The 16,796-nt window shown below is 41.0% G+C and overlaps 1 protein-coding gene across 10 annotated transcripts in view; it reads left to right on the top strand.

Annotated features, from left to right (window-relative positions):
- The first annotated feature begins 205 nt into the window (after positions 1 to 205).
- The window catches only part of LOC109890838 (transcriptional enhancer factor TEF-5-like), a 38,925-nt gene continuing 22,334 nt past the window's right edge, over positions 206 to 16,796 (top strand). For 2 of the 10 annotated variants that reach the window (XM_031824785.1, XM_031824784.1), the window contains exons 1-3: positions 215 to 406; positions 711 to 855; positions 15,765 to 16,014. In XM_031824785.1, coding sequence (XP_031680645.1) covers positions 15,891 to 16,014 — 124 coding nt within the window. In that variant the 5' untranslated portion in view covers positions 215 to 406; positions 711 to 855; positions 15,765 to 15,890. Of the gene's footprint in view, positions 407 to 710; positions 856 to 11,513; positions 11,573 to 15,764; positions 16,015 to 16,796 lie in introns of those variants that run through there. The other 8 variants (XM_020482902.2, XM_020482904.2, XM_031824782.1 and 5 more) reach the window with 7 other exon arrangements.

The raw sequence follows: 16,796 nt of genomic DNA, 5'->3' as shown, positions 1-16,796 counted from the left end.
TTTTTTATTTTTTACATTTTACTGCGTTGGTCATTTCAAGTGGCACAGCCAGAGAACGAAAGGCAACTTCAACGAAGAATCATCTCTTGATAAGACTTCTCTGAAATCGTCTACGGTAGGATCGACACCCGGTACCGTATTTTCAAAATCGTAGGGGGAGATTTCATTAAAGTCACTGCCCCCAAGTATGTTGATTGACGTTACTCAATGGCTCCTCCCTGAAAGATTTTTTTCTTCGTTTTCCAGTGTAGTGCGTTGATTTCATACCAAAGTCATACCTAACATTCCACTTACACTGTCAAACCAGGATAAATATTATTGAAAACGATAATGCGCCCCAAAATTAAGTATCAAAATGAGTAAATTACCTTCGCTTTTGTCAGGAGGGGTGACTACCAAATAAAAGGTGAGTAACCACTAATTTGTTCCCTTTGTTTAAGCGCTTTCGGTGAAGTTTTCATGCTGCGCTCGGTGAAGTTTTCAGATCATTGTCATTTTTTGCATTTTTCCGTGGAACTCCCTGCGTTGGGAGGGAATAATAGAATAAGGGATTGATCGCCTATATTGTGTGTGACTTTCTCTGTGTGCAGGAAATCTTTGCTAAGCTTTTAACTATACTGACCATACTCACTGACAATAATAAGCCATTAGTATTGCTTCTTTGTCAATACTATGGGACAACGACCATGTTTCCTTTCTTTTTCGTACAGCTGCTTGGACCTGGACCACTTTCCTCTAAACTTGTTCTCCAGAAGAATCAAGTGGTTATATACCCAAGAATTGACAGACAGTGAAAGGCAAATTGGAGGAATACATAACTCGACATTTTACGCGCTGTTTTGCTGCACCCCATAGGTAAGTGAATCACCGAATTTGGTAACATCGTGTCCAAGGAAAGATACGACCCCCAACCAATTTATAGAAGTTTAGATTGAAGTAGGTCTAAAAAAAACAACGTTTATTTCATATTATTCTTTATCATATTACAGTAATATGTTATGTGTTCAATAGATGTTTACCTTTTTTTGTTTTACCAGAAAATGGCAACACTGACAAAACAAATCTGCTTCAATCAGTTTCACGCAAAACAGATACGCTGTTGGTCTTGCTACAATTTGACATGGTCGTTTATGCGTATTAATATATGTATAAATACAACAGTGAGAACATGAAGCTATCGTAACTTCAGTACGCACACCACTGCAGCCTCTATACTGTTGTTTACGAAATGTTCAGATTTACTTAGGACACTTGGAAATGGTTTATTTTTCATTGTCCAATCAGTCCTCTGACTGTGTATTCCCTATGATGAAGAGGAACAGTCTGTTTTTATTTTAATATGTCCTAATGAATGTTGTATTATTCCTTTGTGTGTATCCTTTACTGAATAATAGTTCAACAGCCAAATTAGTGCAGATTTTTAAATCAACAATTTTCGCATTAGCCAACTATTTAAACAAAACTGGTTTCTTTCAACCTTTCTTTTATATGGGTAAATCATGTATAAGTAAGGGTTTTGTACTTTCTTTGAGTTGTGGATCCTTCTTGATCTTCTCCACAGGGGCCAGTGATGTTTCACCGGAAATCTTTACTTAAATATTTAATCCTTATATTAGCATTTAAAATTGATGGATCTGTGTGCATTTAATTGTATATCTTCATGAAACACCTGTTCATGGTGTGCTATTGGTTACGCTTGGTAAAACAGACCATTCTTGCTCCAAATGCTTTCCTTATTAGAGAAATACAAAAAAGTGTGATGCTTTGCAAGATTTATCATTTTTAATCTCTGTTAAACATCCTGTAAAACAAGTGTACACAACAATGTTACAGTCCAGTCAATGCCATTCAACAGATAGAACAATATAATGTCTTTCATGTTCATCACTAAGTACTGTTAGTAGACCAGCCAGAAAAGCCTGTTTAGGGTTGAGATTATAGACATTTAGGGTTGCATTCAAATGGTAAACAAGCCATTCATGTTTACTCCACTGTAAAGATAAGAGTCAGTCACCATTTCGTCAAACTATATGAAACAATCTGTCGTTCTGCCCCTGAACAAGGCAGTTAACCCACAGTTCCTCGGTAGGCCCTCATTGTAAAATAACAATTTGTTCTTAACTGACTTGCCTAGTTAAATAAATGTTCAATTTAAATTAAAAAAACATTTGAAAAAATAAACAAGTTAAGAAATAAGAGAGAAAGTCACACACACAAAATAAAACATATTTAGAATCACACCAAATCACAATTTGCGTTAGTTTATAATTGATATAATTGATCCATACAAACACTAGCCCCAGGTCATCTGCCCAACTGTAAATCTTTCAGACGGACTCAGTAGTTTAGCTAAGTTGTTGAAGCACTGCAGGCACTCCTGGTTGCAGCTGCACATTCTCTGACTCTCGAAGAGATAGACCAATGTTTGCCTATAACAGTCTCCCGTAACGATTGAAGCTAACATATGGTATTTGGTTGATAATGTGATACAAGTGTTGTCAATTAGAATGAGTATGCTATAGATAATGTAAGGGTAATATGTGATGTCTATATTGTGGCAATATGAGTTTCAGTATAGGGTAACAGTACTGACTGAGGTACATAGGCGAAACAGGTAGTTGATTTGACATTGTTGGAATTGTTTATACCTGAAAATAGGTTGTACTTCTAATAGTGCAGCCTGTTTTGGATCATATTTTTGTGCAACCAAACAAAGAAGCACGCAGGCTTAGATAGTATTGGACATTTCAGGAATGACTGAAATTTAAGGATCTATATGCACAATAAGTTAAACTGTTTATGAATTTAAAAAAAAGGTTGCCATTAATCATCTCTACACTTTACTGCCAAAACATGCCGTTAGTTTTACAAGTACGTCGTGGAATTAAACCAGGGGAATAGACTCTTGTCTCTATCTATTTTTATTCTGTTTGGGTGGTCCGTTTAAAAAAAAAACAGAACCCATCAGACCATACTTTGAAGTTACACATTGTTGATGTCCTGTGTTGGAAGTATAGTACCTTCCAACATAAACACTTGGGAGACTAAAGATGAATCACACTTAGATGGAATCCACAGTAGGGGGGAAAACAGCGCCACTGGCCATCCCCACCACCTTTATTATTGTTTTGTTTTGTTGCCGAGTTGAGGAGCACCGTGCAGCATGGTAAAAAAAAAAAAAAAAAATACTCTTCTATCTTTTGCGGTGATGTTGGGGGGGGGGGGGGGGGGACAGACGGTGTTTGTTGTTTGCAGTAACTCTGTTGTTGTAATATGGCAAACGGACGTGGCTGTTTCTCCTTTAAGGATTCTAGCTTCAAAAATATGCCACCGTCAGTAGGGGCAACAGTGCCACTGTCTGCCCCATGGCCGTCGTTATTGTTTTTGTTTTGTTTGACGAAGCAGGGGCGGGGAGCATTGGCGCGGTAAAAAAAAGGTTTAAAAAAAAGAAAAAAAGATTGCACTACATATGCTGCTGTTCTATCACGCGTGCGATGATATCAGGGGGGGGGGGGGCTGTACCCTTTAATATCTACAAAGCTGGGCCAATTTACTTTCTCTCTGAAAATGTGGAAATTGTGTGCATGTGAAAAACAAAAGAAGGCAGTGAAGGTATCCTTTGTGAATGAAGGTGTCTAATATTAGGTTGTGATGGAGTAATGATGAGAGGGTAAAATCTGGGAAGGATCAATATTCTGCTGCTCTGACAGATTCTCCCGCCGTCCTCAGTGTGTTTATGCAACATGCATGTAGCAGACTAGCGCTATGCTTTGCTCTGCTCTGCTCTCAGTCCCAACACAATCAGCTCTTTCTCAAACAAATTGCAACACTGCAACTCATACTCTGAGTTTACTCTGTGGGCTAAGTATATTTTGTTTATGCCTGGCAGCTTTACTTGTAACGCAAAGGCCATAGCTGTCTGCCTGCTCTAATGCTTTATTTGAACAATATTATTTTAAAGTGGGTAGTTTATCTTCTGGTCTACCTAGCTGTAGTTCCCCAGGCCATCGGTACAAACAATAATTTCATTAACCTGTTCCATCCCAGCTTAGTGTACGTACGGGCACTGGGCAGGGGCTTTTATTTCAGGACAGAAAGGGTAATAAGACAGTCAAGTGCAGATGTGAACTTACAACACCTTTTTCCAAAGCTAATAATATAGGTTGATGAAGTCGAAAGTGCAATTTAGGAAAACTTTAGAAACTCTGGGGCGGGATGGTGCGGCTATTTTGTATTAAATAAACTGGGTGGTTCGAGCCCTGAATGCTGATTGGCTGACAGCCATGGTATATTTAAGCAATAAAGGCCCAAGGGGGTGTGGTATATGGCCAATATACCACGGATAAGGGCTGTTCTTATGCATGAGGCAACGCGGAGTGCCTGGATACAGCCCTTAGCCGTGTTATATTGGCCATATACCAAATCCCCGAGGTGCCTTATTGCTATTATAAACTTATATACCAACATAATTAGAGCAGTAAAAATACATGTTTTGTCATACCCGTGGTATACAGTCTGATATATCACGGCTGTCAGCCAATCAGCATTCAGGGCTCGAACCACCCAGTTTATAACAGACCGTATACCTCGGGGGTTTGTGGTATATGGCCAACATACCACGGCTAAGGGCTGTGTCCAAGCACTCGTTGCGTTGTGCTTAAGAAGAACCCTTAGGCTGTGGTATATTGGCCATATGTTGCTTAATTATAAACACAGCTACTATCCAGGCATTGACTCGGACCATCATCCATTGTGCATTGGCATGGCATGGATAATAAATGTGTACCTCTCTTTAACAATGTAATCAGGGAATGTTTTTTGTAATGTTGCCACCACTGTGGTTTTCATGGTCGTGAATAAAATGGTCTATTTGGTATACTGCAAAAAAACATCAGAATGACAAGCCTATAATATTTTTAAGGATTCCAAAATTCTACTTGTAATTAGGCCTACTGTTAAAATGTGTCATTTATCTGACTGGGTTAATTGCTCTTCAGATGATATTATCTTATGCTCAGACATCATATACTTTTTAAATGTTTACATTTTGTATACTATCCATTTCCTTTTTTCAAACATACTTTCCTTTAAAATACTATATAGGTTTTGTGTTTGTGCTGGAGAGTGCTAGAAACAACCCAGCATATCTTCACTGGCCATATGAGAGCAACTTCACTGGTTTGTGCAAAAAACCCCTCAGAAGACCGGCTAATGAGCGCTGCCCATTTTGTGCAGACGTTGGTTGCCTTTTTAGCACCATTGCCAGAAGTGGTCTTCCAAATGGTGGCTACATACCCCAGAGGTCTGAACAAATACCACTTGTGACTGTTGCAGACACACAGAGAGAGCCTCAGAGAGAGCCTCAGAGAGATCTGGCCTTCACAACATATAAGGAGTATAATATTTAACTCAAGCGCGCATAAAGAATATTCATTTGGGTAATATTTCATTTATAGCCAGGCACAATGCACTTTAATGTGGTTCTAAGGCATTGTTAGATTTGTCGTAAGCATATGTGATGCTATCCTTATTTCCAGGATCAGAGTCAATGCACCCCCTAAGAAATTACCATGTCTTAGCCTAATTAAAATACCATGAATAAACCTTTGATTAACATTAATGCATTGAGTGCATGGGCTTGTTTACATGTTCTCCTAATGCAGTAAGGCCCTAACTAACAGATACGACTTCTGGCCTCCCTGACTGCTCAAGGGAGGAGCTTGGGAGTGGCCTAGAACAGTATAGTCTTTGTGTCCATTTTTTTCCAAATGGCTTAACTTTTCAGTTGCTCTTGTTGCAACCAACTGTTGATAGTGATGAACTTCACAAACCAACCCTCTATTGTATCGAGAGAATGACAACACAATTCTGTGGGCTCATGCTTTATGCAGCAGTAAACAGGAAGTCTATTTGTTAGTTTGTGTCTCTAGGTGGTGTCCATTATAAATGATGGCGGCAACAAACCAGGCCTGGCTTTCTGGGATCCTGTCTTATGACTGATGTAGTGGGCATCGTGTTGGAGTGGAGCTCCAATGACTTAAAAGGGGCACTCGTATGAAGCCTCGCTCTTAATCCCTGCCTTTAGAGTGGGGAGTTGGAGGACGACCTCTCCAAAACCAAACCACACACTTACTGAAGAATTTAGAGCGTACTAAGCATCATACACATCTAAAAGTGTTGTGTAAAGTATCAACCGGGCTTCTTATGCTTTGTCTGTTAAATGAGTTGTAGGCTACACAATGACTGTGAATTCATTTTGAAAGGATGATCGCCTCTGGGTTTTGGGTTCGAAAGGTAGTTCCTTCATAAACATTTTTTTTTATGTATATATATTTTTTAAACTTTCCTGACTCATTTTTCTTGCCATGCAACAAGTACCACATATAGATGATCCTTTATCGCTGGGCTATATGAGTAACTGTATAAGCTTTGCGCACGTCTTAACGGTTTCACAGATTAAGGCACCAAACCGCTGGCCTCACCACAGAGTGAACAACTCAGGCGAGGAGGAGAGGATGACTGCTCTGCAACGCTCCCTGGAAAATGTCTGATTAAACTGCTGAATCAGGCTGTAAAATAAGCAGTCTGGCGCGCTCTCTCCGCTTTGTGTCAGTCTTTCCTCTGTTGGTCGGCTGGATTAAAGCTGTACTCCATGGAGCTGTGAGATGCTGGGGTAGAACCTAGTCTGCAGGGTCTGTGTTGTAGGAGGACATGGATTAGTCAATCACCCGCCCTTCGGGCCCTGGGTCGATGTTTTATACTTAGAAGGAAGACTTTTTTTGATGTCTCATGGCAGATTGGGAAAGTTACTAACATTTGTTTCTCTTTCTGTCAGACCTTTCCAATTCAAAATGCCTTTTTGTGGGTATCCAAATAGAATCAAGCTGCTTAGAGTGCGACTGCCTTACTGACTGAATGTAAGCCCCTCTCTTTTTCCTTCTGCCTCTCCCTCTATTTCACCCTACTCTTTCCTCCTCTCTTTCACTCTCGTTCTACCTCTGTCCTATACTTTCCATCTCTCTCTCTCCCCTTCTCTAACTGTCTCCCCCTTCCCTTTCTCTCCCTCTGCCTCTTGCCGTGTGAGCTGTCGGTCGTCCAGCCCTCCGCTCACTCTCAGCTCTGATTGTTTCCTGAGCGCCGTGCCAGAGAGGAAGTAGGAGGAAGTTATTGGAGGAGTTGGAGAGAATTTATTAGGGGCAAACACAGACAGGGGAGAGGAGGGGGAGGGGGAGCTCCTCTAGTGCTCGGAGATGGGGCTCTCATACACTTGGGAGTCTAGGAGGGGAGGGAGGACTGGCAGTGTCTTGGCCCTCTCTGCCTCTCTTTCCTCTCGGAGGCAAAACTCGACTAGGCTACTCAATAGGCAGCTCACCTTCCTTTTCAACTATTGAAATGAAAAGTTTTAACATGGATTTAAATCTGATTGCATACTGTAACCCAGTGGTAAAATAAGCTGCATTTGAGTAGAGAGAGAAAGAGCAAGAGTGTGTGTGGGTGGGTGCGAGCACGTGTGTGTGTGTGTGTGTGTCAGTTGGTCAGGGGTAAGGAACTGTCTCCAGCCCTGTGAGAGAACCGATCTCTTGGCCTGAGTGTATTTAAAAAAAAAAAAACTGTAATCTGACCTTAGAGAGCAGCTGCTCCTTCAATCGCCAAGTCCTGTTGTTCTCCTTGTCAAGTGTGTGTTTGTGAGGCTCTGAGTGTGTGGGTGTCTCAGAGAGAGAGAGAATGTGTGCATCTGTGTATAATTGTGTTTTATAGTAGGCCCTTCAGCCATGATAATGGGATTTTCTTTGGGGTTGTGTGCAGAAAGAGAAACATATTTAAATATGGTGTACTTGTGTGTGTGTGTTTAGATGGGTGTGTGCAGGGCTTAGGCTAGGGGTTGGGGTCTGCCCTCGGGGTGGGGGGGGGGGTACCTCTCTTGGAGGCCCTCACCAGCAAAGTGTCCCAGCTGCAATAGCAGCCCTAACAAAGCCTACATTCTGACAGACAGGAACAATCTGACAAAGACATTATAAACAGATGGAAGACTATGCAGTCCACCAACCTGTACCCGTTTTGTTATTGTTACAGTCCACCAACATGTACCCATTTGTTATGGTTAGTCCACCAACATGTACCTGTTTTGTTATTGTTACAGTCCAACAACATGTACCCGTTTTTTACTGTTACAGTCCACCAACATGTACCCATTTGTTATGGTTAGTCCACCAACATGTACCTGTTTTGTTATTGTTTCAGTCCACCAACATGTACCTGTTTTGTTATTGTTTCAGTCCACCAACATGTACCCATTTTGTTATTGTTACAGTCCACCAACATGTACCCATTTTGTTATTGTTACAGTCCACCAACATGTACCCATTTTGTTATTGTTACAGTCCACCAACATGTACCCATTTGTTATGGTTAGTCCACCAACATGTACCTGTTTTGTTATTGTTACAGTCCACCAACATGTACCCGTTTTTTACTGTTACAGTCCACCAACATGTACCCATTTTGTTATTGTTACAGTCCACCAACATGTACCCATTTGTTATGGTTAGTCCACCAACATGTACCCGTTTTGTTATTGTTACAGTCCACCAACATGTTACCGTTTTGTTATTGTTAGTCCACCAACATGTACCAGTTTTGTTACTTTTACAGTCCACCAACCTGTACCCGTTTTATTATTGTTACAGTCCACCAACCTGTACCCGTTTTATTATTGTTACAGTCCACCAACCTGTACCCGTTTTATTATTGTTACAGTCCACCAACATGTACCAGTTCTGTTACTTTTACAGACCACTGACATGTACCTGTTTTGTTATTGTTACAGTCCACCAACATGTACCAGTTTTGTTACTATGGTTAGTCCACCAACATGTACCTGTTTTATTATTGTTACAGTCCACCAACATGTACCATTTCTGTTACTTTTACAGACCACTGACATGTACCTGTTTTGTTATTGTTACAGTCCACCAACATGTACCAGTTTTGTTACTATGGTTAGTCCACCAACATGTACCTGTTTTGTTATTGTTTCAGTCCACCAACATGTACCAGTTCTGTTACTTTTACAGACCACTGACATGTACCGGTTTTATTATTGTTACAGTCCACCAACATGTACCAGTTTTGTTACTTTTACAGTCCACCAACCTGTACCCGTTTTATTATTGTTACAGTCCACCAACATGTACCAGTTCTGTTACTTTTACAGACCACTGACATGTACCCGTTTTGTTACTTTGTTTGTTCTAAATCTCTGAGGCTAGGATTAACTTATTGTGTACGGGCATGACGGTGAGAAAAATGCATGAGGTTGAGCGAAATGCATATCTCTTCGGTATGATCCCATTCAATTTCAATGGGACATCTGCTCAGAGTGGGAGTTAGGCTACTTAGCTCTCCAATACCGTTTGCTTCCTAGTGTCACAGTTGAGTGTTTGTCGAGGGCATTTTACACCGACTTGAAACGACTTCATGTAAAGATGACCTCATTTGATTGACAGCATTGGTTGGCTGTCCAGTCAAGGATTACTTTGGAGGATGGTGTCTGTCTGAACCCTGGTTTCCTCATCAGTTACACCATTGTCCCAGCTCAATAGGCCAGACTTATCCCTCTCGGGGGATGTTTAGTCTCTGTAAAACTATTATTTATTTCTGAAATCCATCCTGTTTGTATCAAAGTGCAACATATGAATGAAACATTACTTTCCCACCACTTTTGGAATGGAACACGGATGACCCCATGTCAGTGTAGGGTCTGTCATTTTTCACCTCGTCATTGCCCTACTCCACCAATTAAAAGACAACTGGATCATCTTTTGAATGCATCAGGGTGATGTCCTCATTTTATAAAACATTGGTTGAGTGTATAAATCACTGGTTATCCCTCTACAATCCTCCACCCACAGCCAAAATACACACAACCTCTACTTGTTTTCCTGTCTGTGGCAGTCTCTGTGAGGGTTTTCACATGTTGACTGTGGACAGTTAAACGCATAATATAACACACGTACTCTCAGGAGTCACATGGAATTCCTTCCTGTGTTTATACCGACAATTTCCCATAGAAGAAGAATGGGCCAGGACATATAATGACTCAAACATATTCAGCATTACATGAGATGTATTATTATAAGCAATGCTGGGAACAGTATAGACCAGAAAACCTGCAAAGGGGCCGGTGCAAAGATATGTCAAAGTCCTGAAAATGTAGGATCTTAATTTGATCACTCTTTAGTTTTTGAATTTTCTTGCACAGCAAACTTGTAGTGTATTTGAGTTTTAAAAAGGCTTTTAAAGTTTGAAATTTCATACAAAATGTGTCAACCCCTACAGAAATGTCCAGTAATTAATAATGACGTAATAATTCACATTCCCTGTTGCTCCAGGATTATTTTTCTGCTGTAGTAAACTGCCTCAAATTAAGATCCTACATCTGTAGCTTTATGAGGCCTGGGAAAACAGATGGAGAGGGTTTCTAGGCTGTGAATGGTGGAGTTTGAATGAATGTGCGAGGTGCATAGCTCTCCACTGGTATTTACATTCCTGCTACGGCTGCACAATTAATCGAATTCACATCAAAATCACAATATTGACATGTGCAATTTCCATATCTTAAGAGATATCCATATAACAATATTTTGAACCTCCACTCAGCCGTTTTCAATTTTTAATAGTTTTACTCATCTCTCTCTCCCTTTCTCCTATTGGGGCTTCTTTCCACACACACAAAGCCTCACCTCCTGTCACTCAAGTTCCTCCTCCCTGCTGTTAGTCACTAAATGTTTGCATGCTGTTCTGTTAGGTTAAATGCAGTCAACAGATCGTTCCAAACAAGAAAAATGCTGCTTTCCACTTTGCTTCTTAATATCATTATATACCCAAGTATTTTGATCTATATCAGAAGCCAAATCACAATATTTGGTAGATAAATTGCAATTAGATTTTTGCCCATATCATGCAGACCCAATTCCTGCTGCACATTAGAATCTGTAGCAATATTGGTCTCAGTCAGGTCTGTGGCTGGACCTACTCCCAGAGAGTGTGGAAGGGGAAGTCTGGTTGTCACTAGTTACCACAGCCACAAAGTTAAATGGCCTATTGTAAAAATTCATGGAAACTACAATTTGCTTTTTGCACTTAATTTAAGGTTAGGCATACAGTTAGCAGTGTGGTTAAGGGTAGGGTTAGTTTTAAAATCTGATTTTAAGAAGATAAATTGTAGAAATAGGCTCAGTTTAGCCATTATTATGACTTTGTGGCTGTGTTAACTAGTGACGACCGGGAAGTGTTTGTGTCTCGCCTGACTTTGTATTCAATCTGTTTACCGTGTCATTCAATCAAGAGGCCTTATCCCATCTGGCAACAGGTGAAATACGCCATTCATCGAAAGTCTATTTGTGTATACGTTTCTGCCTGCTTGTGTGTGTTTGTGTGTCCATATCAGTGTGTGTGCTTGTGTGTGTTTATGTGTGTGTGCATGATGCTAAATCTGTGCTCTCTGTTGTCAGCCTCCCATCACAGATGTGCTGTGTTTCACCTATAAGGAATCAAAGGGCCTTTCTTCTTTGTGAGTAACAGCTGATTTGATATATAGTCTATCTTCTGAGGGTTTTGAATATTTTACATTTGCAGAGCAAATGTTTAGGCGAACCAAACGTGTGCTTACATACACCCTTAAACGAGAAAATATTACAGTTTGTCCACCTTAGCCAGTAGTCACTTGTTAACCCACTGTTCCTAGGCCGTCATTGAAAATAAGAATTAGTTCTTAACTGACTTGCCTAGTTAAATAAAGGTAAAATAAAATAAATTGTCAGAATTAAATCGAGTCGTCTATCGTTGAATCACAACAAACACTTAATTGAAGAATCGAACTGTTGACCAGTCACAGACGAAGGGACGTAGACTTCGGCTTCCAAACTTCGGGTTGCCTCAAGAAAAAATGTGTGCACGAACAGCCCCCCCCCCCCCCCCCCCAAAAAATTGCCAAAACAAACAAAAAGGTCATCATATGCACAAACTACTCCTAACTTTTTCGGGTGGGAAGCATGCGGATGTCTTAATGTAACCTTATAGATGTAGGATCTTAATTTGGGCCAGTTTCCTGCAGCAGGAAAATAATCCTGCAACAACAGGAAATGCAAATATTTCTGTGGATTATAATTTAGGGACATTTTTTGTAGGGGTCGATGTAAAGTCTCACAATTTATAGTGTAAATTACAAACTTTTGTAGCCTTTTTCAACCTTGAGTACACTACAGGTTTGCATTTCCTGTTGCAGGAAATTCTCAGCAACAAAAGAGTGATCAAATTAAGATCCCACATCTGTATGTACCTAAACTCCTTATGGTTTGGTGTTTTAATAATGTTAACACTGTCTAATAACTAACATTTAATAGGTTGATTTCTTTGGTCCCAGGAGTTCCCAATTATCGTAGTAGAAATAGCCATAATGTAGCATCTGACATGTTTACTTTGTAAAACCATTGTTGATAGTTAAATACACAATTGCACAGTTGTATGCAAGTGTCTCATTTCCGTTTGCTGTGTCATAGATAATTTAGACTTTTCTGCACTGTTTTACTGCATAATATTGAATTACCCAGTAACATAGTGAAACAGTCCATATAATCATAGCGTTGACAATGCCCTCCCTCTTTGGTGGTTAGCGTCAGGCAGCGTCATAGAGAGGCTGTGAGTGTGGTTGTGTGTCTCTCTCTCTCGCTCTGTCCATGCTGATGTTGCATTCCAGCAGAAACAATCCTACTGTTCTCCAGACCCCGAAGTGGAAGCCTAAATTGGACAAGCCGCCCACTCCAATCCCCCCCCCCCCTACATGTATCCCTTGGTCTCCAGTCCTTATTTGGGCAGAGACGTTCTGGGCGTAGGGTTGGAGTGGAGGGGGGGGGGGCGTCGGGTTGACACAAAAGAGGCAGGAGGAGGAACAGTGAGCGCTCACAGCCCTTTCTTAATAAGGACATGTCTGGAATGTGAGCCTCGCTCTCCATGAGAGCTTCTCTTTCACACACAGCACAGCAGCACCCTACTAAACAGACTCCTATACTATTATAGCCCATTACTCAGGGATCCTGATCGGTACTGTCAAATCCCCATGACAAAACTTAAGAAACTCAGAATCACTCTCACTATTCAACAATCTACTCCTATGATCCTAGCTTGAATGGGAAAGAGACAGCTGTGTCTTCACTATGAGGATACAGCTAGGGATTAACACTGGGACTGCCTCCAAAAAATGTACACACCATTTGGACATACTTGACCCAACATTGCTGGTCTTAAGAGACCCAACACGTAATGGATTCCACTAGATACTTGCATGTGCATTATGCAATATGCACCTACACCTTTCTACTGCAGTGGACGTTGACTGCGGGAGTTTCTGTAGCCATTTCTGGTCATTGGATCTGCTCATCTGGAGTTGTGTTGGGGTAGATGCATAGCTGCAGCCTGATCTCGGTGGACTTTTACGAGAGCTGCTCAAATTCTGCCGTGATCTCCACATTCAGTCGGAGATTTAACACCAACCTTTGTCCTGGGAGGCCCAAAGCTCTCAGGTTTACCTCAATCTCACACTGTCCCTCTACCAGACTTATTAGACTGCTGAACATTTAAACTGACTACCTGCACCTTAGCACACACCACACTTTGTTCTTATATCCTCCTAGGGACTTAAAATACATTTCCATTCAAAATCCTATTTCCCCTAACCTTAACCCAAATTGTTGTTGCATTGTCGAGAAGGAACCTGCAAGGAAGCATTTCGTTGGACGGTGTACACCATGTGAATCCCGTACATATGACTAATGAAACTTGAAACGAGGCATTACACTTAAGTTATGGATGTTAGCTAGAAACTAACTCTGCTGTTTGTGACTAGCCTACTGTGTTACATTCAGGCCTAGTCAGACTGGATTGGAGGGTTTTCCCTTCAGGAGGTAGAACTGGTTTTCCGGGCAGTTCTACATCCCATCATGCTTAGGGAATGAAAGAATGGCAAGTTGCCCATTATTTTGGCTACCATGGCTAGAAAAAAAAAGAGATCTCAGAGACTTTGAAAGAGGGGTTTCAAAAGGAGCGTAGGGGGTTTCAATTGTGTGTGTGTGTGTCACCAGATCTCAACCCAATTGAACACTTGTGGGAGATTTTGAAGTGGCGCCTGAGGCAGTGTATTACACCAGCATCAACAAAACACCAAATAATGGAATTTCTCATGAAAGAAATGGTGTTGCATCCCTCCAATAGAGTTCCATACACTTGTAGAATCTATGCCACGGCGCATTGAAGCTGTTCTGGCAGCTCGTGGTGGCCCAATGCCCTATTGAGACAGTTTATGTAGGGGTTTCCTTTATTCTGGCAGTTACTTGTAGGGGGTTTCCTTTATTTTGGCCGTTACTTGTACATTTTCTTATTGTATTGTATAGAGGGATAAATGGAGAAACAATGCCCGTTGTCTGCATCTTTGGTCTTTTAGTGAAGAAAAATGTTTTTTTTTTTTTATAAAAAAACTTTGTACAATGGGGTAGTTGTGATTTTTAGTAAATAATACTTTAGCTTTTCTTTTCACATCTGTCTTAAAGTCCTCCGATTCATATTTCTGAAGTTGCATTGTGGAAGTTGTCAAAACAGCAACTTTAAAATGTGCAACGATGCCCTCGTGAATTTGTTTTACAGAGGAACCTCAAAATGTTCTTGCCACGTGAGGAGTTTGAGTTTATACCCATAGGACCATCCCAAGTGGCTTTCCCCATATTTGTCCAATATGTGTATTTTTGTCAACAACTGCAGAATTTCGGATATATAAAACACACGCATCCTAGAATAATGGATACTTCAGGGACGCTCGTTTCAGAAACAATACAATGCCAAAGAGGCATCTTGAAAAATACTTAAGATCTTGGCCTGCTTAGTCATGAGCCAACCACATTGGGACACAGTCCCCGAACCACAATAAATCTTTGAGGCCACTGCTGATTAGTGTGCTCTTTACACTAGGTTTTTATAGAATAGCTTGAATTCATTTGGCAATTTTAGAGACAAAGGCTAGGAAATGGTAATAATTAGTGGCTGTATTGTTTATTTATACAGATTTTATGATTTCAATGAAAACAGACAGCCGAGACCAAATGAGCCTACTTCATAAGGCAGAATTTGAAATGCACTTGCCAGCTAATGGTGATAGTGATGTTGTCGACAACGATTACAACATACCATTCTCATACTTTTTCATAATGAAAGTACAAAAAAAGTATGAATCTGAATGCCTCACTACTGTAATTCACTCTGGATAAGAGTGCAAGCTCTAGATCTATTTCTATGGGCACAAGCACTGTTCACGACACAAACTGTTCACACCCCTCGTTGGCGGAGAGAACATTTTCCAGGTTTAAAGCTTATTTCCTGCAATTCTACACTTTTTGTCATGGGGATCAGAGAAAATATTGCTGTTTTAAAGCTACTTTTCTTGCAATTCTATATATTTTTTCATGTCTAATATGTACTCGTGATATTTTAATGACTTAAACATTGCAACAAAATCTATGGGCAAAAAAAAAACGAGCTAAAAACATTAGCAGACACAGGCTAGTTGATCTGGACATTTCTGACAAGTTATAAGTAGCTCTCTAAGGTATGCAATGACTGACATGATGAGGAAAACTGATGATCCACTACCCAATTTAACTACTGCGCTAAATGACTAAATTGATAAAAATGTTAATGAAGGTCTCTCTCTCTCCCAGATCCTCTGACTGTGGGGCTCGGGGTCGGGCCCAGGGTGAGCCGCCACCATTGCTTCCAACGAGTGGAGTGCCAACGGTAGCCCGGGGGATGGGCTGGACGAGGGGAACGATGAGCTGGACAAGGCCATGGACGGGGACGCCGAGGGGGTGTGGAGCCCAGACATAGAGCAGAGCTTCCAGGAGGCCCTGGCCATCTACCCCCCCTGTGGACGGAGGAAAATCATCCTCTCAGACGAAGGCAAGATGTACGGTGAGTAAAACACATACGCACTGTAAAAAAAAATGTAGATGCCAAAATAAGGTGCTGTGGTTTGATTGGCTCCATCAGCCACATTGTTAATGTTTTACCTCTCAAGAGACATTCTTTGTCGTCAACCAAACCAGATTTAGTAGTTTGTCTAGTTATACCTAACTTAATTAATTAAAGCTTTTAAATACAGAACTAAGTAATTTATGCACTTCTGTACTATTTGGTGTGTAACAGTATAACTTCCGTCCCTCTACTCGCCCCTACCTGGGCTCGAACCAGGGACCCTCTACACACAACAACTGACACCCATGATGCATCGTTACCCATCGCTATTAGCGCGCACCACCGCTAACTAGCTAGCCATTTCACATCAGTTACAGGTTGCGCGCACACACACCAAACTTAGTCCACGTGTCAATTTGCCCTGCATCCCTTTCTGGCTCATTCATTGAAAACGCCTGTGGCTCAATGTGTTTGGATCCCATTCCCTTCTGGAGTGAGGGAGGGAAAACACCTCAGCAGTTTGTAGTCTATAGAAAGAAACATGTTTCTTTGATGTTCATTATTACTGTTAATGAATATATTTTTCATCATTCTGATCACCACAGAAAGCTGTCATGTTAAGGCTCTAGTTGTTCTTGCACAATCCATTAGGCAAAGAAAGCAAAGTTTCCCGCCCCTCCCATACGATTGTGTCACAGGCTAAGATGTAGCCTATTTTTTTCTGAGAGTGCTCTACAGACCAAGTCTGAGCTTGTCTTCCACTGACCCAGGGGCTGGTT

Source organism: Oncorhynchus kisutch, linkage group LG5, assembly GCF_002021735.2.
Source record: "Oncorhynchus kisutch isolate 150728-3 linkage group LG5, Okis_V2, whole genome shotgun sequence".
NCBI classification, from domain to species: Eukaryota; Metazoa; Chordata; class Actinopteri; order Salmoniformes; family Salmonidae; genus Oncorhynchus; species Oncorhynchus kisutch.
This window is presented reverse-complemented; position numbering and strand designations above follow the sequence as displayed.